Source organism: Molossus molossus, unplaced genomic scaffold (assembly GCF_014108415.1).
Source record: "Molossus molossus isolate mMolMol1 unplaced genomic scaffold, mMolMol1.p scaffold_m16_p_1, whole genome shotgun sequence".
Taxonomy (NCBI): domain Eukaryota; kingdom Metazoa; phylum Chordata; class Mammalia; order Chiroptera; family Molossidae; genus Molossus; species Molossus molossus.
This window is the reverse complement of record NW_023425344.1, coordinates 29816992-29842492: the sequence shown is the minus strand read 5'-3', so window position 1 is coordinate 29842492 and position 25501 is coordinate 29816992. Positions and strand designations below refer to the sequence as shown.

The 25501-nt window shown below is 42.5% G+C and overlaps 1 protein-coding gene across 5 annotated transcripts in view; it reads left to right on the top strand.

Annotated features, from left to right (window-relative positions):
* Positions 1 to 25501, top strand: part of APBB2 (amyloid beta precursor protein binding family B member 2) — a 281249-nt gene that overhangs the window by 100665 nt on the left and 155083 nt on the right. For all 5 annotated transcript variants that reach the window (XM_036279992.1, XM_036279983.1, XM_036280010.1 and 2 more), the window contains exon 5: positions 2569 to 3384. In XM_036279992.1, coding sequence (XP_036135885.1) covers positions 2569 to 3384 — 816 coding nt within the window. The remainder of the gene's footprint in view (positions 1 to 2568; positions 3385 to 25501) is intronic.

Sequence of the window (25501 nt, the reverse complement as noted above, 5' to 3'; positions counted from 1 at the left end):
TCTGAAAATGTTTATGGTTATAAACAAAGTAAATAAAAATTTCTCCCTAATAACATTGCTACAATGTAGGATTTAACATCATATAATAGCCCCATTGCCTGGCCAGTGTGGCTTAGTGGATTGAGTATCCTCCCATGGACCGAGAGGTCCCAGTTCGATTCCTGGTCTGGGAACAAGCCCAAGTTGTGGGCTCAATCCCCAGTAGAGGGCGTGCAAGAGGCAGCCGATCGATGTTTCTCTCTCACAGTGATGTGTTTTATTTATTTTTAAATCCTCACCTGAGGATATTTTTCCATTTATTTTCAAACAGAGTAGGAGGGGCAGAGAGAGAGACAGAGAGACATTGATGTGAGAGAGACACATCGATTGGCTGCCTCCCACACAATCCTGACCAGGGCCAGGGACAAACTGCACCCGAGGTATGTGCCCTTGACTGGAATTGAACCCACCACTCTTTGGTCTGCGGGCCGAAGCTCTAACCACTTAGCAACCGGCCCAGGCTCACATTGATGTTACTATCTCTCTCTCCCTCCCTCTCTCTCTAAAAAAAAAATCAGTAGAAACATATTTAAAAAATAAATAACCTCATAGAAATGCTTTGCCTTACCTTTGAAAAAGCCAGCTGATTTCCAACTTTCTCATAAGAACGTCACTCTTAACACCCTAGAGTGTAAATGTAATTTCCCCCGCTGTGTTGTGGATATGTGTCTCAAGGAAACTTTGTGTGGGCTCAGATGGGCTCTTCTCCTCACAAATGCTGCACTTGAGTGAGGTTGAATGATAAATGAAAACACATGTTTTCCATAAAGAGTAGTAGTAGCCAAAACAATATTAAAAAATTTTTAATTTAGTCTCAAAGTATTGTTTGAAAGGGAGAAACACGCGAGATTCTCTGTTCCTCTAAAACGAAGCCCACGTGCTGAGGTGGTGTGCAGGCTAAGCAGGGATTCTTGTAAAGAATAATTCTGGAGAATGAGGTCCAAGGTCTAACCACTTGGGTTCCAGCCCTTGACTACTCCTATGGGCTACCTGGTCATTCTGTTATAAATGTGGACTGCCCAGAATGCACAGATGTTGTCTAGTTCCTGAAGCGTATGGTCTCTAGGATGAGTGGAGGATTCTCTTCTAAAACAGCCCATCCCCGCCCTGGCCGGTTTGCCTCAGCGGTTAGAGCATCGGCCTGCAGTCCGGAGAGACCCGGGTTCGGTTCCCGCTAAGGGCACGTACTTCGGTTGCAGTTTGTCCCCGGCCCTGGTTGGTTGTGCGGGTGGCAGCCACTCGATGTGTCCCTTCACCTCGATGTTTCTCTCTCTCTCTCCCTTCCTCTCTCTCCCTCCCTTCCTCTCTCTCCCTCCTACTCTATCTGTACAAAAAATGGAAAAATATCCTTGGGTGAGGATAAAAAAAAAACCAAAAACAGCCCATCCTGCTGTATTTAATGATAGAAAGATACCTCTGAGCTCCTGAATGGAACATTCTCGCCTTCCTTTCCTGTAGCAGTCCCTGTTTTGCCTGTGGGAGGGAGAGGGAGTTGTCACCAATGCAATTTTAGGAATGTTCGGAGCTGTGCTTTGGCTCACCCACCACTGGTGGAGAACTCACTGAGGTCTCTGTGGAGGGCAAAGGATCAGATAAGAAAAAAGTCATCCCTTATAGGCTGAGAAATATGAAACCTCAGGAATTCTTGCTGATGAATTTTATTCCCTTCTAGTCTGAGAAACCTTTCTTTCTTCCTAGCAAGAGACACATGGAATAAATCACTGATGGTGTGAACTATATTTGAGATAAATGCACTGTCAGATAGTTTCGTAGGAGTTCTGCAAGGGCACCTGGGGACTGCAGGTAGCTGAGTCTGTATTTTAGTTTAGTGGAACATATTCAGACTCCTTTGGGGATCTAACGAACCTTAGTCATGGACTTAATGCCACATTGTTAGTTAGTTGTGTGTCTGTGTGTTTTCTTGAGCATTTAAGGCATTTCTCCAAACTCTCTGTTTAGTACAAACACTAAGCCCAAGTCAAAATGCTTATGAAGATATTAGCAAAACACTGTACTGGAGGTGCGATTTTTCTAGGCATTCAGAGCACCATTTCTAAACACAGTTGAGACAAATTACCTGGGACGTATGGTGCATCATTGATCAGTGACTGTGCAGGTTAATTAAGAAAGCAGGAGCCCCAGGGGATGTTTGAATCACTTTTTTGTTGCCTGAGGGAACCACAGAACAGAACGGGGATGATTTTCAAGATGTGAAGCCACCGGAAGAAAAGGCTTCCATACTGATTCAAAAGAGAGAGACTTTTTAATTTTAAGTAAAACTTGGACCCTCAGTCCTCTTAGCTTTCCTGTAAGTTGGCTTTTGGATATCCACATTAAGCCTTTTATTTGCTCCTATTCAATATAGAAGTAAATGGTGACAATAAAGAGGAAAATAGGTCAATTTTGTAAGAACATGTGCAACAGAAGCATTTATTCTCTCAAATTCCTGTATAAAATGTTTACTCACTCTGTATGCTAAGTGGTTTAATCATGTCAGACATCTAATGACCAGTGTCCTTTGTCTTCCAGCGGACTCAGGTGTAGACACTTTGGCAGTGTTTATGGCCAGCAGCGGAACCACAGATGTCACGAATCGTAATAGCCCGGCCACACCACCAAACACCCTTAATCTCCGTTCCTCCCACAATGAACTGCTGAATGCCGAAATCAAACACACAGAAGCCAAGAACAGTACACCCCCCAAATGCAGGAAAAAATATGCACTGACTAACATCCAGGCAGCCATGGGCCTCTCGGACCCTGCCGCACAGCCCCTGCTGGGAAACGGCTCCGCCAACATCAAGCTGGTGAAAAACGGGGAGAACCAGCTCCGGAAGGCTGCAGAGCAGGGACAGCAGGACCCCAACAAGAATGCCAGTCCCACTGCAGTCATCAACATAACTTCCGAGAAGTTAGAAGGTAAAGAGCCCCAGCCACAGGATTCCTCCGGCTGTGAGATTTTACCCTCTCAACCCAGGAGAACCAAGAGCTTCCTAAATTACTATGCAGACCTGGAAACCTCAGCTCGAGAACTGGAGCAGGACCTGGGCAGCCAGCATGGGATTGTGGACGAGAAGTCGCAGCCGGGGCAGGGCCAGGCCTCCACCATCATTGGGAATGGTGACTTGCTGCTGCAGAAACCAAACAAACCCCAGTGCAGCCCTGAGGATGGCCAAGTAGCCACAGTGTCATCCAGTCCAGAAACCAAGAAGGATCACCCTAAAACAGGGGCCAAAACGGACTGTGCCCTACACCGGATCCAGAACCTGGCACCCAGTGACGAGGAGTCCAGCTGGACCACACTGTCCCATGACAGCGCCTCACCCAGCTCCCCGGATGAGACAGGTACCCCCGGGACAGGTGTCGGAAGGGGCCGCTTTCTTTTGGTGTTTTCAGTTATTGATGGAATTCATCTCTAGACTGACTCAAAACATTCATTTGTAATGGAGAGGAACATAATCCTTTTGGGGTAAAACTGAGCAGTTTGTGTGAAAAATATTGTTAGATTCTTCAACAGTTTCAGTTGGTTCATACTTAAGTTGTTTTTTCTGGGAAGCATTTTTGTAAAAGAAATAGGTCCTCATTGGTAAAACATTATCGAACTAGAAACTATACTGCCAGTGCTTTAGGTGAACTATTACTAAATACTGTCTACCTATCTACAAATATTGAGTTTTGTTCATCAAGATAATAAAAGAAATACATTTGCCAGGGACAGGATATAACCTGATTAATTCTTGGAAGAACTTACTTATGCTCAAGCTAATAAAAAGTTAAGTCTGTTTATCAAAGACATTTCCTTTTTGACCTTTACTGGGGAACATTTTATTAGCTTCACTCAAGTGATATTTGAAAATGAGAAAGTGGTGTTTCTTTTAAATATATTCAGAAGTTGCCCTGGCCGGTTTGGTTCAGCAGTTAGAGTGTCGGCTTGTGGTCCAGAGAGACCCAGGTTCGGTTCCCGCTAAGGGCACGTACCTCGGTTGCAGTTTGTCCCTGGCGCTGGATGGGTCATGCGGGTGGCAACCACTCGATGTGTCCCTTTCATGTCGAGGTTTCTCTCTCTCTCTCTCTCCCTCCCACTCTATCTGAACAAAAAAAAAAAAAATGGAAAAATGTACTCAGGTGACGATAATATATATAATATATTATATAATATATAATATATATATATATTCAGAAGTTGCCCGGCTGGTGTGGCTCAGTGGATTGAGCATCCTCCCACGGACTGAGAGGTCCCGGTTCGATTCCGGGTCAGGGCCCATGCCCAGGTTGCGGGCTCGATCCCTAGTACTGGGCATGCAGGAGGCAGCCAATAGATGTTTCTCTTTCACATCGATATTTCTAGCTCTCTCTCCCTTACTCTGTCTCCAAAAAAATTAATAAAAACATATTTAAAATATATTCAGAAGTTTAGGATTTTAGCTAGTCTAATTGACTTGTCTGTATCCCTAACGTGTTCAGATTTGTCAGAGGAGTAAAGATTGTGACAGAAGTGAACAGTGTCCTAAAAGTTGGCTACTTTTAATCTCAGTTTCTCACGGCCCCCATCATACTGATCATGGGACTGAAAGATGCAGAGAACGTTACTGTATCTGAATTTAGAGGAAACAAGCACTCGCCAGGTCTTATTGCTGTAACATGACCTTGCAGTTACCCTAGTGCATCCCGGGCTGTGTGAGTGTGGTACAGGCCGAACTACCAGGGAAGGAAATACCATTTTCCACCCTGTAAGGCAGAGAAACTACAAGGACTACAGATAAGGAAAAGGGAAGGGGAAAGTTAAGGCATTAACTTTTTTATTTTTTTTTAAATCAATAAAAAAAGCAGAAATGTTTTAGAAATACCCTTTAAAACCACAGTACTTTTTAAAAAATATATTTTTTTAATTGATTTTAGAGAGAGAGGAAGGGAGAGGGAGAGAGAGATAGACACATCGATGAGAGAGAACATCGATTGGCCACCTCCTACCACGACCTGGGCATGTGCCCTGACTTGGAATCGAACCAGCGACCTCTTGGTGCATGGGATGACACTCAACCAGTGAGCCACACTGGCTGGGCTAAAATCACAGTACTTTAAATGATAGATTCCATCAGCCTGCTGCAGCTGGGTTCATAATTATGTTTAGTAATGTTACTGAGTTCACAACTTTCTGTTACTTTTTATTTATTGAGAGAATTCATACCCTGTAGCTGACGGACTCTGTCACCTGCTAGTGTTTGAATCTACATAAGTAACTTGAGTATCTCACATCCAAACTGCACCTCTTGTTTTCACACACGGTGCTCTCTGTTGGAGTTAAATATTAAATGTTACTGGAAGGTATTTAATCAACAGTGAAGTCTCCCCTGCTCCTCACTCTCGCCACTTTCCCAGTGATGATGCTGGTGTCAGTAAGGGCCTATGGAGAGCGCGGAGTTGAAGCCGAAACGTGCAGTCTGCTCCTTACACTGTGACTCCGCCGGTCCCTCTGCTCGCCGCTCCCTCGCTCAGAGCCCTGGAGTCCTTCCCGTGGGCTTCTCTCCACAGCTCATTACAGTGCTCAGCGTGATGTGAGCTGGCTTCGCGTTTTCTGACGTGCTGAGAGGACATGTTCATTTTTCTCTTTTAAAGTTGGTCTTGAAGACCTTAGAATTTTAAAGTATGGGTGACAGTGTGATGATGGCCCTTAATGGGTTGCTAAGGACAGACATTTGAATCTTGTATGCTGGAAAGAATGGATTAGCTGCAAGTCTAAAGCAGTGAGATTGAGTTTTTAAAACACATGCTGAAAGCCATGTCTGTGCTATCCTTCCAGAGAGTCCCTTTGGGGTCTCTGGAGCTATTTCAACTGCAGTGTCTCAACTTTTAACATGAAGAATAGTTGGGAACTCTTTAGAAATTTCCTGAGCCAGTTCTGAACCCCTACTGAATAGAAACCTCCACTTCATGATCACCCCTCGGAGTTCAGGGTAGTGACCACCGTATCAGTTAGTAAAATAAAATAAGCGATTATTCAGAAGTAGTATTTTTTTTTATTTCATCTTCCAGTGAAGCATCCCGCTAGTGTTTAGATTGATCTCAAGCCGTTTAAATTAAACATTGTATGTTTCACTTCCAATAGCAAAGTTAGTGTTTATTATATATATTTCATGTAGTATATCTGTGTTTATATACAGTAAACAGAAATATAAACTGTTGAAAGAAAAGAAAAAATAAGAGCAAACATTTTGTAAGATACTGGTATGCAGCGTGATAGTTCATATATAAAAATGTGTATATTTTCTTATTCGCTGTGTATCAAGTAAATACTCATCACTGCGGTATGCATTTTATGGCTAAATCATGATACAGTTATCTTTGGATTGTAGACTGTGTGCTTTGGGGAGCCTGGGAAAATAGAACAGACTCATTTCTACCTTAGGGGCATCCTATCCAAGTTAGAATGCTATTTATAAAATAAAATGTACTGACTAACACAAAGATCCACTACTTTCTATTTCCCTTTCTTTCCAAATTGCCCCTCCAGCATCTTAGTAATTTTTTTTGCACAATCCTGTGTGTACAATATGTTGCTCCTCTTTTCCTCCTAGTCTGTCCTTGGAGAAAACAAGAGGGTATTCTAAAAAAGGAGCGCATCTATGAAGTTACCGAGTTTCATAAGAGTTTCAAAGAGTTCAAAGGAATGCCTTTTCCTGAAAGAAAGGGTGTGAGAACTTTCAACCTGTTAGCGTTTGGCCAGAGATCCCACCCCTCAAAGACCCCAGATGAGCACCATGGCTCAGATAAATGCAGGTTGATCGATTGTGTGTATTCTCTCTGTTAATCACCTGGTGTTTTATGTTTGCTTCATGAAGATTTTTGAAAGACATGACACTTTGGTGCTACCTGGGTACAGGTTTCAGTACCTTGTTGGGACCAACATGTACCTTAGGTTTAATTTGGGGCTTCATAAAATTGAAGATACGGGGTTTCAAACTGGGTAGATCTCGTGGAACAGCCATGTTAAAATTAGCTTCCTTACTAAGTGTAATGTGCAAAGGCAAGGTATACACAGAGAAAACCAAATACAGATAGTACGGCAAGGGGTCTAATGCTTGATTGACCTATAGAGAGCATGGACTCTACAGTCACCTTCCTGAGTTCAAATCCCAGCTACGTTTCAGAGAGGCAGCTCACATAGCTTCTCTCTGTAACATGGGGGTGGTAGTAGGGTTTTGGCAAAGATCTATTGTGAGGATTAACTGAGAGCATCTTCAAAGAGTCTTTAGAACAGTGTCTGGCATATAATAGGAGCTTAATAAATATTAGTGCTTATTATTATTAGTGATCATCACTATCAGGACTAAAGTGGGATATAAAAATTTACTTCTCCCCTAATTATGAATTACCTATATTTTTTACTCTGGTTTTAGTTAGGACTTTCTGTACCCTAAGAGCAGGGACTGGTTTGTTTTCATCTTTGTATTGTCAGTGCCTCAAATATAGCAAGTGGACTTAGTAAATAAGTAATGATGAATTGAATCAAATGGATGCCATCTCCATATCCCCAAATGGCCCTGATGTAGTGAGTAAAGCATTTGATGTTATGTTTTAATCAATGCCTGATTTTGATATTGGGTACATATTTTGTAACATAATTGATGATGTTGCCTCATAAAGGTAGGACTGAACACCAGTTATTGGGGAAGGCACAGTGAAAGCTATGGGCCTACTGTGTGTCAGCTCTTGTTCATGGTACTTTTTCATACTTGGGCAGCCATGCTGGGACTTGAACCAAGGTCTTCAGATACAGCATCTAGTGTTTTCCACTGTACCACCATCTAGAGCTATAGGCATGTGGTCCCCAGAAACTGGAATGCATCAGACTTCATCTACTTCAACTGGATGTGTGTGGTACTTATCTTGAGAATCTGGAAAACGGAAAATTATATTTTAGAGGGTCATTCCATTTCTATAAGCAATTGAGAATGAACTCAAATGTCATCTTCTTTGTGAAACCTTCTAGACTCTCTGAAAGTCCTTTCTCTTTACCCCAGTGAAATGTTCCCAGGTTTCTGTTATCCCATTCCTCTCAGCAGTTTGTGACATTACTCAAAGGTTTCCATTTAGACGCAGAGCTCCATGAATGCAGGAGCCAAGTCTTCCTTGTGTGTGGATGTGAACCTGCTCATACAGTAGCACGTAGTCACAGTCTCCAGGAGTGTTATCTGCTTGTTGGTTGGATGGATGAGCCACATGACAAACATTCATGTTTTCTGAGGTCTGCTAGATCAGTACACACATAGAAATGGAAGAAATATTTTTATATATGTTACTCCCAAGGTACTGAAATCTAAATTGGAAATCACACGATCTATCCCAGAACAGCTTGTATGAAATAATTATTCAGAGCCCCTGGATAGGGTGATTCTTACTTATATTCTAGGCTCTTGGGAAGGATGAGGAATTGGGGCCAGTCAGTCACAAACATTCTTTGTATTGGAGTCTATAGGTCTAACAGCCAGAGAGGCCAGGGCCTAGGAAAAGGGCCGTCGAGGCTTCACTGGCTTTCACACGTTGCACCGCATTGCAAACCGATCCCTGTTGCTCAAGAGTTTGCATCCGCTGATGTTATAGATCAGCTGGTTTCCCCTCTCCAGGCAGGCAGAGTGGAATTCTTTTGCAAGATGGATAGTTGGGGAGGGTGGGAGCCAAGGCACAAACCTAGTTATTTCACTGTCATTGTCAGCACTCATTTCTGGCCTTAGCTAGTTGAACAGTGTTAGAGCATTGGGTAAGTTTATAGTAACACTTTTACTAAATGTTCATTTTATGTCACATTGCTCTGGTAATTTCAACCATAAATGATTTTTAAATTGCTTTTTAAAAGCTCCTAATCCCTTTAAAAAGAAAATTTCAGGATGTCGGAAAGGCTCAGTTTTCTGCTGGTTTGCACTGTTGAATTAATTTTAATCTTATAAACACCCTTTAGTGATTCACTGGCCTTCCTGTCTTGTCTTCGCAGTTGAGAGTTCGAACTTATGATGTGACAGAAGGATTTCCAGAAGACAGATGTGAGATGTTTCCAAAATAACTTGGACACATTGTGTTCTGGGATAGATAGTGTGATTTCCAAATTAGATTTCAGTACCTCAGGAGTAAGATATATAAAAATATTTCTTATCTCACTCCATGAACTTAAGGAAGAAAATGATTTTGCTTAATTAAATATTTTTTAGAATGTTCTAGAGAAAAAAAAAATGTATTCAATTGAACATTCAAGATAGTTTTTGGTTGTCTTCCATTATAAAATATTACCCTAGGTACTTCAGGGAACAAGATGATAAATATAATGAAATGAGCAGCAGCAAAGGTCTAATAGTGGGGTAGTGAGCCCAAGACAGAAGATCTACTCAAGATGGAGCCGGGAAGGGGCTATGAGAGGCTAGAGAGCTGTGGGATAGAGGGTGCTCAGAGGAAGAAGAAACTTCAGTTGATTGGGGTGTGGAAGTTAGGGTTCTTGATGTTGGGGTTCTTGGTGAGGGATCTGGAAGTTCTGTGCTGGAAATTGGGTAGATATCTGGGGAGATGAATGCCCCTTAGAGCTGTTACAAAGTAAGGAATCGCCCTGGCCAGTTTGGCTCAGTGGTTGGAGCGACCTGCGGACCAGAGAGTCCTGGGTTCGGTTCCCGCTAGGGGCACGTACCAAAAAAAAAAAAAGTAAAGAATCACTTTCAGTTCTTTTTTACTGACCACTAAAGCAGTTTAAGGTAGGACTTTTACCCCACTCTTTTCTCTGCTTTACTGGCATTTTGAAAATAAAAATTTTAGTTCCTATTTTGGCAAGTTTTTTAGCTTCTGGGGAAAGAGTAGTGTGGACAGAGAATGGCTGCTTAGGAAGTGACAGGGTGAAGTCCTGTAATAGTCCTGCGTGAGGTGCTCCCAGAAATGCCCGGTGATGCCCTTAATGGAGGGTAGGTGGTCTCTAAGATTGTGACTTATTGGAATTATAGACACAAAAATTCTACTGGCCATGTTCAGAAAATTTCTGGTCAAATTTCATCATGAGTATCTGCCCAGACTCATTCTCCTCACAACAGAATCTTAAATTAATAAATGCATAGAGAGCTACTATTGCTTTGTTCATTAATTCATCCATATAGTCTCCCTCATTTGTTTATTCATATATACATACATATGCCAGTTATTTTTAAAAAGTCTACTCTGCGGACTGTGCTAGATGTCAAGACAGAAATCAATTAGAACTAGTCTGTGACCTCAAATAGCTCACATGCAGCTAGTGTCCTATTCCCATGGAGCATGTTCCCACCATATAGAGAGTGCCTTCTAAAATGTGCCACATCTCAGTAAGAACAGGAAAGAAAGCCTACCTCCAGATCCTGGGCAACCTGGGTTTCCAAGCAAAAAAGAGATGATGCTCAGATGTTTTATTAGTTTCTCAGAGCTGCTGTAACAAATTACCACACAGTTGGTAGCTTAGAGCAACAGACATTTATTCTGTCACAGTTTGGAGGCTAAAAGTCTGAAATCAAGGTGTCAGCAGGAAGATTCCTTCCTTGACTTTGCCAAGCTTCTGACAGTTCCTGGCACTGCGTGGCATTCCTTGGCTTGGAGCCGCATCACTGCAGGTCCGCCTCTGTCTTCCCATGTCCTTGTTATGAAGACGCCGGTCGTTGGATTTAGGGCCTCCTTTAATCCAGTGTGACTTCCTTTTAATTTAATTGGCTTGATCTGCAAAGACCCTATTTCCAAATAAGGTCACATTCTGAAGTTGTGACTGAACATGAATTTGAGGGGGAGACTATTTAACTCAGTACAGATGTCTTCATAGATAATGCCTTAATGTATGAAACACAGAGGAGATGTGAGAAGATATCTGTAAAAATTCTTATGTTCCATTTTTTCCAAGAAGGAAAGCTAACATTTGCAGGTATTACGAGAGTTGATAGGTGAATAAAATATACTACAAGAGACCTTAAGATAGCTTTGGCTTACCTTCAGTCCAAATTCTTCATTTTAAAGATGATCAAACTTAGGTATGGACCTGATACTATTGAATCTGAAAGCACAAACGCAACTGAGACTGGGAAAAAATATGGAAAAGGCAGAAAAAGATGATAAAGATATAGTAAAGCTTAACACTTATCAGTATGGCTCCGCTCTGGAGGGCAGGATAGTTCGGTGTCTTTGGCACATGGAGATGGGATTATTCTTTTTGATCAAAGTGTCAGAACAGACAGACAACTATATAATAGCCATGCTTTTTCTTACCTCTGTTTAAGAGACATTACTTTCCAAATATTCTTTGGAGAGACATTACTCTCCAAAGAATATTCTTAGGAGCTATGGAGAATATAAAAGAAAATGATGACCCTAATTTTTGGGCAAAGCACGGGCAATATGATGCCGTGAAAGCTTTAGAAATCGCAAATGGGCAGTGCTGGGAAGTGTACAGACACCCGTAGACAGGCTGTGTCCAGTAGACAGTGTTTTAGAAAACTTTGAATTAGATGCCAATGCTTAGAAATTAGAAACCATTATATAAAAATATGGGTGTCTTGTTTCTCTTGTAAATCCAGAAATCTCATAACACTGGGCTCAGATGCCAACGAGACAACAGTCAGGGCAGCTTTTGATGGACCCTTACTTAGCACAGTAACTGGGCTTGTGGACCCTGCTCCAAGTGTCCGTGGACTCAGCCGTCACGCATGAAACTATTATGGTAGAAAGAACTGGGTTGATGTTGATCTTGCCTGTTACCACTGCATGCAACTGTAATGCCATTGTAGCAGCAGCCTTAGAGCTGTAGACGTCTTTTAATCATAGTTATTCTAGTTCTAGTCCTATACCTTCTGGTAGAATTATAAAGTGCGACATGAACTGTTAAGCAAAACACACTTGAAATTTGCAAAGTCATCTTTAGATGACTTCTCAGAGTTCTTCCATCTGTTAATTTGGTTAGAGAAGAAAAAACATTAGCTTTTCAAAAGCTGGGATGTGGGTGGTTCATGGATTTTGTACCTCAAGTCTGATTCAGTTAATATACCCAGTTTTCTTTCATAAATGTGAGATTAGTTACCAGTTACCCTTATAATTTATATATTGTGCTTCCCTATTAGAAACCTTGGGTGCAAAATAAAAAAGCTTCAAATTCAAACAGATTTGACTGGAAACATCAAATCATTAGGTTGTTTAAAAATCATCAGCAGTCGCCCTGGCCGGTTTGGCTCAGCGGTTGGAGCGTCGGCCTGCGGTCCCGAGAGACCCAGGTTCGGTTCCCGCTAAGGGCACGTACCTCGGTTGCAGTTTGTCCGGCCCTGGTTGGTTGTGCGGGTGGCAGCCACTCGACGTGTCCCTTCATGTCGATGTTTCTCTCTCTCTCCCTCCCGCTCTATCTGAACAAAAAATGGAAAAATGTCCTCGAGTGAGGATTAAAAAAAAAAAAATCATCAGCAGTCTATGTGGAACGGTCAGAAGGTAAGGGAACGGGTTAACCCCAACTCCAAAATATTAGTGTTGGTATCTAACAGAAGAGATGATGTTTATTGTATGTAAGCTTTTATTTTTCTTTTGGCTTTGCTTTTCTTAAATTTGTTCTTGAGTATGATTGAATTTAATTCTTGTAAGGATTCTTCTTAGTATCATTAGAGACATTGGTGGTTGATTCTTTTTCTCTCTCAGTATTAGAAGAAGTCTTCACATAGAACTGCACTAAGCCCGGCTGGTGTGGCTCAGTGGATTGAGCATCATCCCATGGACTGAGAGGTCAAGGTTCGATTCCCAGTCAGGGTACATGCCAGGGTGGTGGGCTCAATCCCCAGTAGAGGGGTGCAGGAGGCAGCAGATCAATGTATCTCCCTGACATCCATGTTTCTATCTCTCTCTCCCTTCCTCTCTCTAAAAAAATCAATAAAAACATATATTTTTTAAAAGAACTGCACTGAATTTATACATCTGGGATATTATAAAGGTAGATCTCCATCCTATAAATGGCTTGTTTAAGAAGCTGATTTAGGTCTGTTGGTTTGTTACCAGGACTCTTTCTCTCACACATATGATAGTATATGTGATGGTTAGGTATACAAGATGACTGGCCCATGAAAGCCTATTTAATCCCTGTATATATGTGGGACAGCTGAAGGTCATGAAGTTAGGCATGTAGACTAGTCATAATGGAACTGTAGACCCTTTTCTCAGCATGTTATAGAAGAAAATGTTCCATGCGGAATTGTCAGAAAGTGAGAGAACAAAGATGACCCCCAACTCTAAATCATTTGGAAGGGCCTGACAGGAGATACAGTAGAAGATGATCAAGGACTAGGATTGTCGAGACACCTGGTGATGGAAGCCTCTAGGGACATTTATTAGTAATGTGCTCACTCTCCAGTTCCCACTTTGCTTTTCTTTGTCTGCTCTAGGAATATAACCTGTGGGGGACCTTTCATCTCTTGCTCACGGTAGACAAGGGAGAGATTCCATGACCTACTACCCTTCCTTTCTTTCCCTAGAACAAGTATTGGCTTCTTGCATGATTTTTGAGTGTCTTTCACCTTTCAATTGATGTATTGTCCATCTGCCTCCTGTTTATTTTTCTTCCATGTGTTATGGAACAAGGACCCTGAGTCATAGGGTGGATTCAGGTCCATTATGTCTTCAATGGAGTTGAGGATAATTGGTTTGGTAAAATCTAAACTATTTATTTTAAGTGAGGATCACACTCACATACTTCCTGTCGATGAATGTCTCCTGAGTTCCTAATATGTGTAAGGAACAGAGCTAGTGTTCTAGTGAGTTCGTGATTGAGGCTTATCTTTCCTTCAGAGAACTCACAGACCCCCTCCTCAAAGATTCGTTTGAATCTCTTTAACTCTCTATGGCATTTACCACCTTCTGGGTTTTGGTCAGACATCTGGCTCGTTCCAGCTCCATCAGTTTTCGAACCTCTGAGCCCCAACTTTCTTATCTCTGATGTGGAAGTAATAATACTGCTGACCTTATAAGATTGTTATATAAAGCCCTTGGCACAAAATCTGGTCCACGAAAAGCTTTTTTTGGAAATAGTTATAATTAGTCTTATCTTTTCTATGAGATGGAAAGCTTCTTCAAGATATAGGTTGATTTTTTAATTAATTTTTTTGGTTACAGATGTCCCTCCTTTTTCCCCCTTTGACACTCCCCGCCCCACTCCCATCCCCACCCACCTTCACCTGTGTTGTTATCTGTGTCGATTGGTTGTGCATATGTGCATATAAGTTACATGCTTTATCTCTTGGTTTATCTCCCCCACCCCTCCCTCTGAGGTTTGTCAGTCTGTTCCCTACTTCCATGTCTCTGGATCTGTTTAGTTCATCAGCTTATTTTGTTCATTATGTTCCACAATAAGTGAGATCATGTGGTACTTGTCTTTATCTGGCTGGCTTATTTTGCTTTTCATAATGCTCTTCAGGTCCGTCCATGTCGTCTCAAAGGATAGGAGATCGTTTTTCCTTTTTTTGTTTATTTAATCCCCAGAAATAAACCCATACACTGGGTACTCATGTTTGAGTGATTAGTGTAACAAGTAAACTGTATTATTTACACTAGTAGTACAACAAATTAAAGGTAATAGTTTACCTCCAAGAACTTCCCCAATAATTAGCTAGACGCATAGATCCTCTCCTCCTCAGATGTTAACGTGCGGGAGAGAAAATCTCCTGGGGAGCTTGTTGAAATGCAGATCATGACTTTGTGGGTCTGGCCTGGGGCCTGAGACTCTGCATTAAAATTTTTTTTTAATTTTTAAAAATGTGGACATTCTGCCTTTTTTTTTTTAATCCTCACCTGAGGACATTTTTGCATTTATCTTCAGATAGAGCAGGAGGGAGAGAGAGAGAGAAACATCAATGTGAGAGAGACACATCGATTGGCTACCAATCACATGACCCCAACCAGGGCCAGGGACAATCGCAACCCAGGTACGTATGCTTAGCGAGAACCAAACCCAGGACTCTCTGGTTCGTGGGCGATGCTCTAACTGCTGAGCCAAACTGGCCAGGGCTCCATTTTTTTTTTAAACTTTATTGTTGAATGTATTACAGATGTTCCTCAGTTTTCCCCCATTGACCTCCTCCTCCCCACTCCTGCCTCCCTTTTGCCTTTTCCCACAATGTTGTCTGTGTCCATTGGTTATGCATATAAGTTCTTTGGTTTATTTCTTCCCACCCCCCTCAACCCCTTTCCCTTTGAGGTTTGTCAATCTAGCAATGAATTTGTACTTCTTAATCCCTTCACCTTTTTCACCCATTCCCCCAGCCCCCCTCCCATCTGGCAACGAACAAAATGTTCTCTGTATCTATGAGAATGTTTCTGTTCTGCCTGTTCATTTTGTTTGTTCATATATTTTATCTTTTTCTTCAAAAAGACCCTTCATCATTTCATATAATAACAGTTTGGTGGTGATGAACTCCTTTAACTTTTTCTTGTCTGAGAAACTATATGGCCATCGATTCTAAATGACAGCTTTGCAGGATAGAGTAGTCTTGGTTGTAGGTTCTTGCTTTTCATCACTCTGAATATTTCTTGCCACTCCCTTCTGGCCTGCAATGTTTCTTTTGAGAAATCAGCTGACAGTCTTATGGGAACTCCCTTGTAGGTAGCTAACTGCTTTTCTCTTGCTGCTTTTAAGATTCTCTCTTTGTCTTGAACCTTTTGCATTTTGATGATGATGTGTCTTGGTGTGGGCCTCTTGTGGTTCATCTTGTTTGGGACTCTCTGTGCTTCCTGGACTTATATGTTTGTTTCCTTCACCAAGTTAGGAAAGTTTTCTGCCATTATTGTTTCAAACAGGTTTTCAATTTCTTGTTCTCTCTCTTCTCCTTCTGGCACCCCCAAGATGCGAATGTTGGCATGCTTGAAGTTGTCCCAGAGGCTCCTTACCCTATCCTCATTTTTTTGGATTCTTTTTTCTTTTTGCTGTTCTGATTGGGTGGTTTTTGCTTCCTTATATTTCAAATCAATGGTTTGCTTCTTGGATTTACATACTCTACTATTGAATCTTTGTAAATTATTCTTTATTTCAGTTAATGCCTCCTTCAATTCTAACTGTGTATCCATGATTTCTAACTGGTCCTTTTTTATGCTCTTGAGGCCCTCACTAAGTTCGCTGAGGTTCTCACTAAGTTCATTGAGCATTCTTATAAGCAGTATTTTGAACTCAGCATCTGTTAGGTTGCTTATCTCCATTTCGCTTAGCTCTTTTCTTGGGGTTTTATTCTGTTCTTTCATTTGGGACCTGTTTCTTTGTCTCCACATTATGGCTGCCTCCCTGTGTTTGTTTCTGTGTATTACTTAACGAGAGGTATGGGGCTAGCTGAGACCAGATGCTCTCAGTTTGAAAGAATTTATGAAAACCTGAAGTAGGATCCAAGACAGGCCAATCCTATAGTTAAGTAAGTGGCAACAGCTTGGGTGGGCCTGAAAGTTGGGTGGGGCGGGGCCTCGGGGAATCACCAGGGCGGGGCTACCAGTGTGAGCCAAGTTACTGGAGTCCCAGATTTGGCGGGTGTCTGCTGCCCCAGGGAAGGGCTCACCAAAGGAACAAAAGCCTCTGACAGCACGTTTGTCTCGAAGAAAGCCCCCTCTCCAGCCCTCGCTCCAGTGCCAAACAGCTCAGTTTTTCCCTGTATTTCTCTGGCCCCCCTGGAGCTGCCTCCCCTCCAAGCTGAGAGGGAGATAGTCCGACAAGTCTGTGCCCTTATTTTTATCCCCTACATGTGGGTGTGGGACCAGCCCGTCAGGCCTCCGCCCCTCCTACCAGTCTCAATGTGGCTGCTGCTTTAATTCTGTAGTTGTGGACTTCCATTCCGCTTCATGTCAGGCGGTATTGAATGATGGTTGTTCTGTAGTTTACTTGGAACTATGATGTGGTTGTGGGAGGATGTGACACCGCGTTTACCTACGCCGCCATCTTCCAGGGCTGCATTTTTAATAAGCTCGTTTAGGTGATATTGACGCATGTTCTGGTGCTTGACCACATTTTGAGTGGCAGTGCTGGATTGTAAGCTGTAGGGGAAGGGATGCAGTCTGTTCTGTTCACTGCTATATTCTGAGCACATGGACTAAACAGTGCATGGGACGTGCTTGTGGAAGAAAAATAATGTGCAATAAATGCATTTACCTCAAAACATAACTAGTGATACCTGGTAGATTTTTTGCCAAGTATGCAGGACAGATGAAGGTCATGAAGTTCCAGACAAGGCATTTCTTGATCTGCAGGGTTCATGTGATGCATGAAGAAGACAGAACTGAAAGATAAATGGTGTTTGGAGAGGAAAAGAAGTTGTGGGCACACAGGGAAAAAAGTGGGAGAAAGCAAGAGAAGAAATTGCTCTAAGGCAGTGTTCTCCAACTTCTGGGTCTTGGGGACCCCTTTACACCTTCAAATATTATTGAGAACTCCAAAGATCTTTTGTTTACATGGATTAAAACTGAGCTATGTTTAAAAGTTATTTATTTTAAAAAGTCTGAATCCATCAATATTAACAAAATATAACATATTCTATGAAGCAGAACCATTGTTTTCAAAGCCAACAACAATTTCGTGAGAAAAGTGATGTTTTATTTATTTGACAATCTCTTTAATGTATGGCTTACGGGAAGGCAGCTGGAGTCTTACCTGCTCCTACCCTTCCTGTGTCTCAGTGAAGTTTTGTGGTTGAAGTAGGTGAAGAAAATCCTGCCGACCTCATATGGATATGTAGGAGGACAAGAGCAGAATGTTTTAATAGCCTTTTCAGGCAGTTAGGACTATTCTCTTTTGATGTTACACCAAAATTTCATAATTGGTCATTTCCCAAAGGTTAGTTACAATGTGGAATCTGCAAACACAATAGTGAACTCTTTTGTGCTCTGTCGTGTTAAAACCCAGTGTCTGTCCATACACCTCAGATGGATGTCTTACCCATGTGTATTTTGAAGCATCATGTATTGGTGACTTGGAAAATATTGGTTCAGTGAGTTATGAAGCTCTTCCAAATGTTGACACGTTTCATTATACAATATGAAAACATTACATTTGTTGATCTCACCACATCTCATCAGAAGAGCCATTAATTATTGGGAAGCTGTCGAGTTCTCAGTGGCAGATACAAGTTTCCCAAAATTCTAATTTTTGCTCGAAAGCTCGCATTTTATCACGGGCAACAAATACTGTCAGTTGTTTTCTTTGAAGTGACAGGCTCACCTCATTCGTTTTCGAGAAAATGTCTGCCCAGTGCCAGATTTGAATAACCACCGTTAGTCAGTCCTTCTTTCAAGAGAAAAGGGTGTCCGTGTGCTTTTCCCAAAACAATAATCACACCTCCGTCCGCAGCACAAGTGCTTTCTGCATATTTACATTGAAACAGCATAGAGTCGAGGGTTGAGGTTCAATACAAATTTAAAATTTCTCCTGCTTCAGCAAGGACACCCGTAGGTATTGGAGAGTGCCCTCATTTCTCGGGCAACTTTGCCACGGTCTTGCTTAGTGCTGAGATGCCAGCAATCTTATCCATTACTGTTTTTGCATCTGATCAGTTAAATGTTAGGACAGTGAAAAAGGCTGTAAACATCCTAGTGTTTTGGAAATAATTTCCACCTCAGAGACCCCCTGAAGCCCCTTTTGGAAACGTTTGCTCTTGATGTGAGGATTGAAGCCTCTAGCGATTTGGGTGGAGAGGAAGGTCTGTGAAGGGCCATTACATCAGTTAGGCAGGAGGAAGCCAGGTTGGGGAATGCTAAGGCTTAATTGTGAACTTGCCTTTGCTAGTGGAAAAGGATAGATGGCCACGAGAGAAGGAGGGCTGTTGGTCAAGCAGAGCCTGAAGAAGGATGTCTGGCATCGGTGCCTAGAGTATGTTAGGGGCAGAGGAGGCAGCCATTATGGGAGTGAGACGTTGAGGACCAGAGAAGACGAGCAGATTTAGTGATTGATTGGATGTAACTGATGGGGGGGGGGGGGTTGGAATGAAAGATGTCAGATTTTTCAGCTTGAAGACTAAGAAAATGCTGGTTTTCAGAAATGGTGAAGTTGGGAGAAGGAGCTAATTTTTGGAGAAAGACGATGTTTTTTTTAGACATGTGTGGATAGCCAGGGGGTCATGTCTTGATGTTAGAATTGTGGCTTTACTTGGACACCAGACAGATTCTTCCATAATATCTGGGACTTTTGTATGTTCTGTTAGCGCGTCATTGTTTAGCCATACTTAGGTTGAGAAGCGATAGGATAAGGGAGGAGTGGGAAGGAAGATGGGTGGCTTCACCAGGTCGCGTGATACTAAAGGACATGCTTCCCCCCCTCCAAAAAGAAAAATCCCTCCCACACACACCATGAAACAGGCATTTAACCCGTCTCTTTTACTCCCCATTTTAACTATTAAACTATTAGCCATACTTCTGGACTAATGGCTAGGTATCTCATTCACCGATGGTTGAGCTGTTAAGCGCAGGGATGGCACATTCCATTGCTCTTCTTTTTACTCTTCCCTAGTAAAGTGGAAGGGCCACGTATAAAAAGTTAAGCATACGCGTCCACTCACAAGTTGATGTTAAGGGTCTCGGCCATGTTAGATACCCAGTAGACTTTATCAGGTGGCATTCATGACCTTGGCCTAGACTCTAGGCCAAGCTTTATGACCTTGACAGGCTCTGAACCAAGCTTTAAAAGCAGATCTGTGTCTTCGGGATGGACTCATTAGTCAAGTTCTGAAATATATCAGTTTTATTAATTTGTGATGAGAATGACAACTCCCAGGTACTGGACTTCTCGAGCTGACACAGAGTGCATACTGTTAGTGCTAATGCATTATATCCCACCAGAGATCATTATGACATAGCCTGGTTTGCCCTAAACAACATGACTAGGCTTTCTCTCCCTTTAGGTAGCCACATGGGAAACCCAGGCATGAGCAGGAGGTTGCTTGGGGAACATGGTCTTAGCCAGAGGGGAGTCAGAGGAATCACATGTTTAAATGGCATCAGTCCAGAGTTTCTGTACTTCTTCCCCTTGGGACAAGCTACCAGGCACTTAGAATCCTTGATGTACATTGGCTAAGATGGCCTTTTTCTTGCACTTTGAATCTATGATCTGCTTTTTTCTAAGCTACCTAAGGTTTCTGATTAAGTCTTTCTTAAGATATAGTAATATTTTCTTCTAAGGTAAAGATAATTCATTCCTACAACTATGATCTGTTTTTCTTTTTTACCTATGCAAGAACACTTATGACACCAAAAGCCTAGGTTTACCACACCAAGCAGTTCTCCCATTCTCTGCGGACACCAACTGGGCATTCTACGATTTAATTTAATTCTGATGCTAACTACCCAGAGTTAGTGCAGACACACAGGTTAAGGGCTCAGTTCCATAGACTGTTCCCCATTTCAGACTCCAATCACAAGTAGTGGGCCCCCAAGTTACCTACAGTTCTGTCCAACTTAGATATAAATCAGGTGCTCCCAGGACCCTCTCCTCAGAATGATAATCTGTTATAATGGCTCACAGAACCCAGGGAAACACTTGACTTACCCTTTCCTTTTTCAAAAATGTTTTTTGTCTTTATTGATATATTAGAGAGGCAGAGGAAGGGAGAGGGAGAGAGAGAGAGATGGAATCATCGATGAGAGAGAACTCGATTGGCTGCCTCCTGCATGCCCCCCACTGGGGATCAGGCCCACAACCTGGACATGTGCCCTGACCGGGAATCGAACCGGTGATCTCTTGGTGCCTGGGTTGACACTCAACCACTGAGCCACATTGGCCGGGCCCCTTTCCTTTTTTTAAATAAAGGATATAATAAGGATACAAATAGACAGCCAGATGAAGAGGGCCATAGTGTAAGGTCCCAAAGGGTCCTGAGCACAGGAGTTTTTGTCCCTTTGGAGTGGGACATGGGACATGGTTTCACAGGCATGCTACTTAAATCCTTGGCCCTTTGTGTAGCCTCCTTTTCTTCACTGGAGGCTGACACTGAAAGTCCAACCCACTGTTCTTTCTCTGGCAACCAGCCCACTTCCTGCAGCTATCTAGGGTCCCCTCTAGTCATCCAATTAGTATAAACACAGGTGTAGTTGACAGTTGCTTATTATAGTAACAGAAGATGCTCTCTGACCCATATCACATAGGAAACTGCAAGGATTTTAGGCGTTCTCCAGGAACTTGGATGAAGACCAAATATATATTTCTTATTATATCACATACAACAATCATACTGTGTTTAGGAGTCATCCTATCTCATGCTTACCCAATGTTTCTTGTTGCTCTGTCAGCTGATTTAACTGTTGTGTAGTAACTCCAAGAACAATCGCATTTCTTTCATTTCAACTAGCTCCTCAGGGGACCCTTTGCACTTCGGCTCCAGTGCTGACACAGGATCTGTCGTAGTTGGGACTTTCGGTGGTTTTTAAAGTACAGTGTTCCCAGCAGAGTCGGTGCTGATCTGCCAAAATTTAACAAGAATTACAGTCCTAATTTTAAAAAAACACACACAAAAACCCAACATGTGTGAAACATTCATTTCCTTCTTTAAAGTAGTGTTTGGTTTAGCCCTGGCTGGTTTGGCTCAGCGGTTAGAGCGTCAGCCTGCGGTCCGGAGAGACCTGGGTTCAGTTCCCACTAAGGGCACGTACCTCGGTTGCAGTTTGTCCCCGGCCCTGGTTGGTCGTGCGGGTGGCAGCCACTCGATGTGTCCCTTTCACTTCGATGTTTCTCTCTCTCTCTCTCTTCCTCTCTCTCCCTCCACTCTATCTGAACAAAAAATGGAAAAATGTCCACAGGTGAGGATAAGAAAAAAAAAAAGCAGTGTTTGGTTTAGTTTTTGGTATGGGCAAGAAGAGTTCTTAATTGCTATAGGCTTCGGAAGTTAGACCACTGGACATCTTTTCTCTGGTCCTTGACCCCAAAATTGTTGATAGAAGTTTGCGTGCAGCATAAAGATCGACTACTTAAAATGCCAGCTCTGTCTTTACTAAATGGATCATCGTGCATTGCTCCCTGTGACACTGGAATTACTGTAGTACCTGCCTCATAGGTGGTTGCGAGAGTTACGTGAAGTAATAAGGCATGCGGTAAGGACTTGGCCGGATTTGATTTTACAAATATTCCTGTATGGAAAATTAACTCCCACTAAATGAAAGGCACAGATATAGAGTAAAAGAGGGACTATAATTATGTACACAAACAAAATTCTTTTAGATGAGCAGCAGAATAGAACGTCTAGGCAAAGAGATAATTCTCAGTGGAGGGGAGAGCTTGGACGTGGAAATCTGGCCTGCTTTCCATCCAGCCCTATAGAGTTTGGTGAGTAGGCCATTGCATATGAAGATTAGCTTTCCTTGAGAGGGTGGGGAAACCCAGCTGGTGTAGCTCAGTGGTTGAGTGTCGACCTGCACCAACAGGTCGCTGGTTCGATTCCCAGTCAGGGCACATGCCCAAGGTTGTGGGCCTGATCTCCAGTGGAGGGCATGCAGGAGGTGGCCAGTCAATATTCTCTCTCATTGATGGTTTTATCTTTCTCTCCCTCTCCCTTCCCCTCTCTCTAAAAGCACTAAAGGGGGAAAAAAAAGTGTAGGAAAGAGTGTGGGTCCTGAGTGGTGCAGTCCCATGGGTCTGGATGTCACGCGGTGTGGCTTCTGCTCTTGACACTCCCGCTCACTAACCTGGTACCAGAGTGATTCGCAGCGTCCCAGTGCTCCTGTCCAGCTTTTCCATGCTCCTGACTGGACGACTTTCCCAGTGTTGCTTTGCTTTCTTCCTTACTACATATTTATGAGGCACCCAAGAGTGCTGTCCATAAGACAGCTAAAATGTTTTCATTGCATCAGAAGATGGATCTGTAGCTGCTGAAGTGAACTAAAAAGCTGCACTGATAACTGGGTAGGTGAGGTATCAAAACCATGCATATGTGCATTATCCATGGACACAGACAATGGCGTGGTGAAGGCATGGGCAGGGGGCAGGAGAGGGATGGAGGGGGTCAGTGGGGGAAAAGGGGGGATATCTGTAATATTTTCAACAATAAAAATAAATTTTTAAAAGGAGAATAAACCAGCTGGAAGTTTGCTAACAGGGAAGCATATCAAAAACAAATACTAGGTCAAAAACAAAAAGGTCGAAGGCAGGAATAGGCAACACTGAACACGTCACGGTATTTTAGCAGGATGTCTCCAGCGCCTTTACAGCGGTTCATCCTACTGCACAGATACCATCTAATTATATGCTAGATTTTAAAAGACAGTAACATGTGTGAGTAGTGGGATAGTCAATAAATGAAAGTTCATCTAGACAAAAATTTCTCAACTATATTTCACATTTCAGTTTTAACTTGCTACTTATGATCGCAACACCCCTTCCAGGGATGTCTAAATAAAAGAACATCACATGTTTAAAAAAATGAAATGAAAAGTTCTGAGTATTGACTGCAGAAAGGCTTAGCAAAGATGCTTTTCTGTCTAGTATTTTTTTCATTGACAGTTTTCACTCCATTAATGTCAACTTGAGTTTGTGGTGTGTGTGTGTGTGGGGGGGGGGGCAGAGAGAGATGGGAAGAGAAGGAGTGTTCTAGACTTCGAGTGCTGTCACTGGTAGGATTTTTAAAACCTAGTTTCAGAGTGTTCTGAACATTCTCTTAGAAGATTCTTTTTTTTAAATCTTTTTTTTTTTATCCTCATTCGAGGACATTTTTTCATTTTTTGTTCAGATAGAGTGGGAGGGAGAGAGAGAGAGAAACATCGACGTGAAAGGGACACATTGAGTGGCTGCCACCCACACAACCAACCAGGGCCGGGGACAAACTGCAACCGAGGTACACGCCCTTAGCGGGAACTGAACCCAGGTCTCTCTGGACCGCAGGCCGGCGCTCTAACCGCTGAGCCAAACCGGCCAGGGCTTAGAAGATTCTTAAGAGTAACCTTAGCCCACCTTCTGAATGGGCAAGATGAGTAGCATCTTCAGCTAAAACACTTTCTGCTGTTCTGCAGATTCTAAAAGAATTCTAGAAGACAGAGGGATTAGCTGGGTTAGGGAAGGAGAATTTTTAAAGCTATAAATTAAAAAGTATCTCTTTGGTGAAGAGGGGTCTAGAGCTCATCTGTAATTCTTCATTCTTTTCTCGGCTCATTTGCCACAAACAAAAGCACCTCACTTCAAGCTCGGGACTAAGAAGCAGGAGAAAACAACTGGAGTTACAACTCATGCTTATTTTTTTCTGTGTTCTTTGTGTATGTTTAAAAAAAATAAACAGCATCACTTAGTATATATTTCTCTGGCCCACCGTAATTTCATCTAAAGCATTTTGAACATTATAGTCTTAATCTTAAGGCTAAAACAGGTTGATGTAGGGTGTGAAAGTTTGAAAGTGTCTGACATTCTCCAGGGCACTTCTTATCAATACCAGGAAGCAAAATAAGAAATGTAAAAATCAGAACCCAGTTAAGAACACAGAAGTCTGTGTACTCAGCAGACTAAATCCCCCGCCATCCCCTCACTGTTCGGGGTTCTCCCTGCCTCGTGTTCCCCTGCTTGCCTCCAAAGAGCATGTAAACCCAGTTTAAACCTTCATGAGCTGAATCCCAGTCTTTGCTTTCATTGGCAGAAGTGGGAGAGACCGTGCCATGTACAGTTTGGGGTAGCGTGGGGAAACATAGTTTTAAAATGATGGATGTAGTTTGGGATGAAATAAATCACTGTTTAATCTGTATCACTTCGCCCATATGGGTGCGCTTGGACCCACCATGCATTTCCTGAGTGGTGACGCATTTGGTCTGGATTCCATCGCAGTGAAGCACTTCCCCCAGAAGCTGGCCGTGGTTCTGTCACGAGCCTTCTGGAAGTCTGAAAGGTTTGCACTGAGTTCTTTTTTCTTTGTAAGAAGTGGTTATGGCATGAGTGCTCTCATAAGAAATGATCAACTTTGGGATCTCACCACTTGTTTTTGGCACTTTTATGAAAAGAACACGTTCTCTCCAGTTTCTCTCCACCCGAAACAGCTGAAATGTTCCCATGATGCTGGGCATAGACTGTCAGTTTTAGGGTAAGTATTATTTTATGAAACAGTTCTTCCAGTTGAATAAATACTGGATCATGATGAGAAAATGTAGTGGTATATTGCCCAGCCGGCGTGGCTCAGTGGATTGAGCATCGTTCCATCGACTGAGAGGTCCCAGTTCAATTCCTGGTCAGGGCACCTGCCTAGGTTTCGGACTCAATCCCTGGTAGGGGGTGTGCAGGAGGCAGCCGACCCATGTTTCTCTCTCACACTGATGTTTCTATCTCTCTTTCCCTTCCTCTCTCTCTCTCTCTCAAAAATCCTTAAAAACATGTATTTTTTAAAACATGTATTATGTGCATAGATACAACACAAAAAAACAGGAATAAATGGAGAAGATAACAAATATAAATACAAGATATACTTTATTCATAATCCCATAGGCCATCTTGCACGACTCCCACTTCTTTAAGAAAAATTAC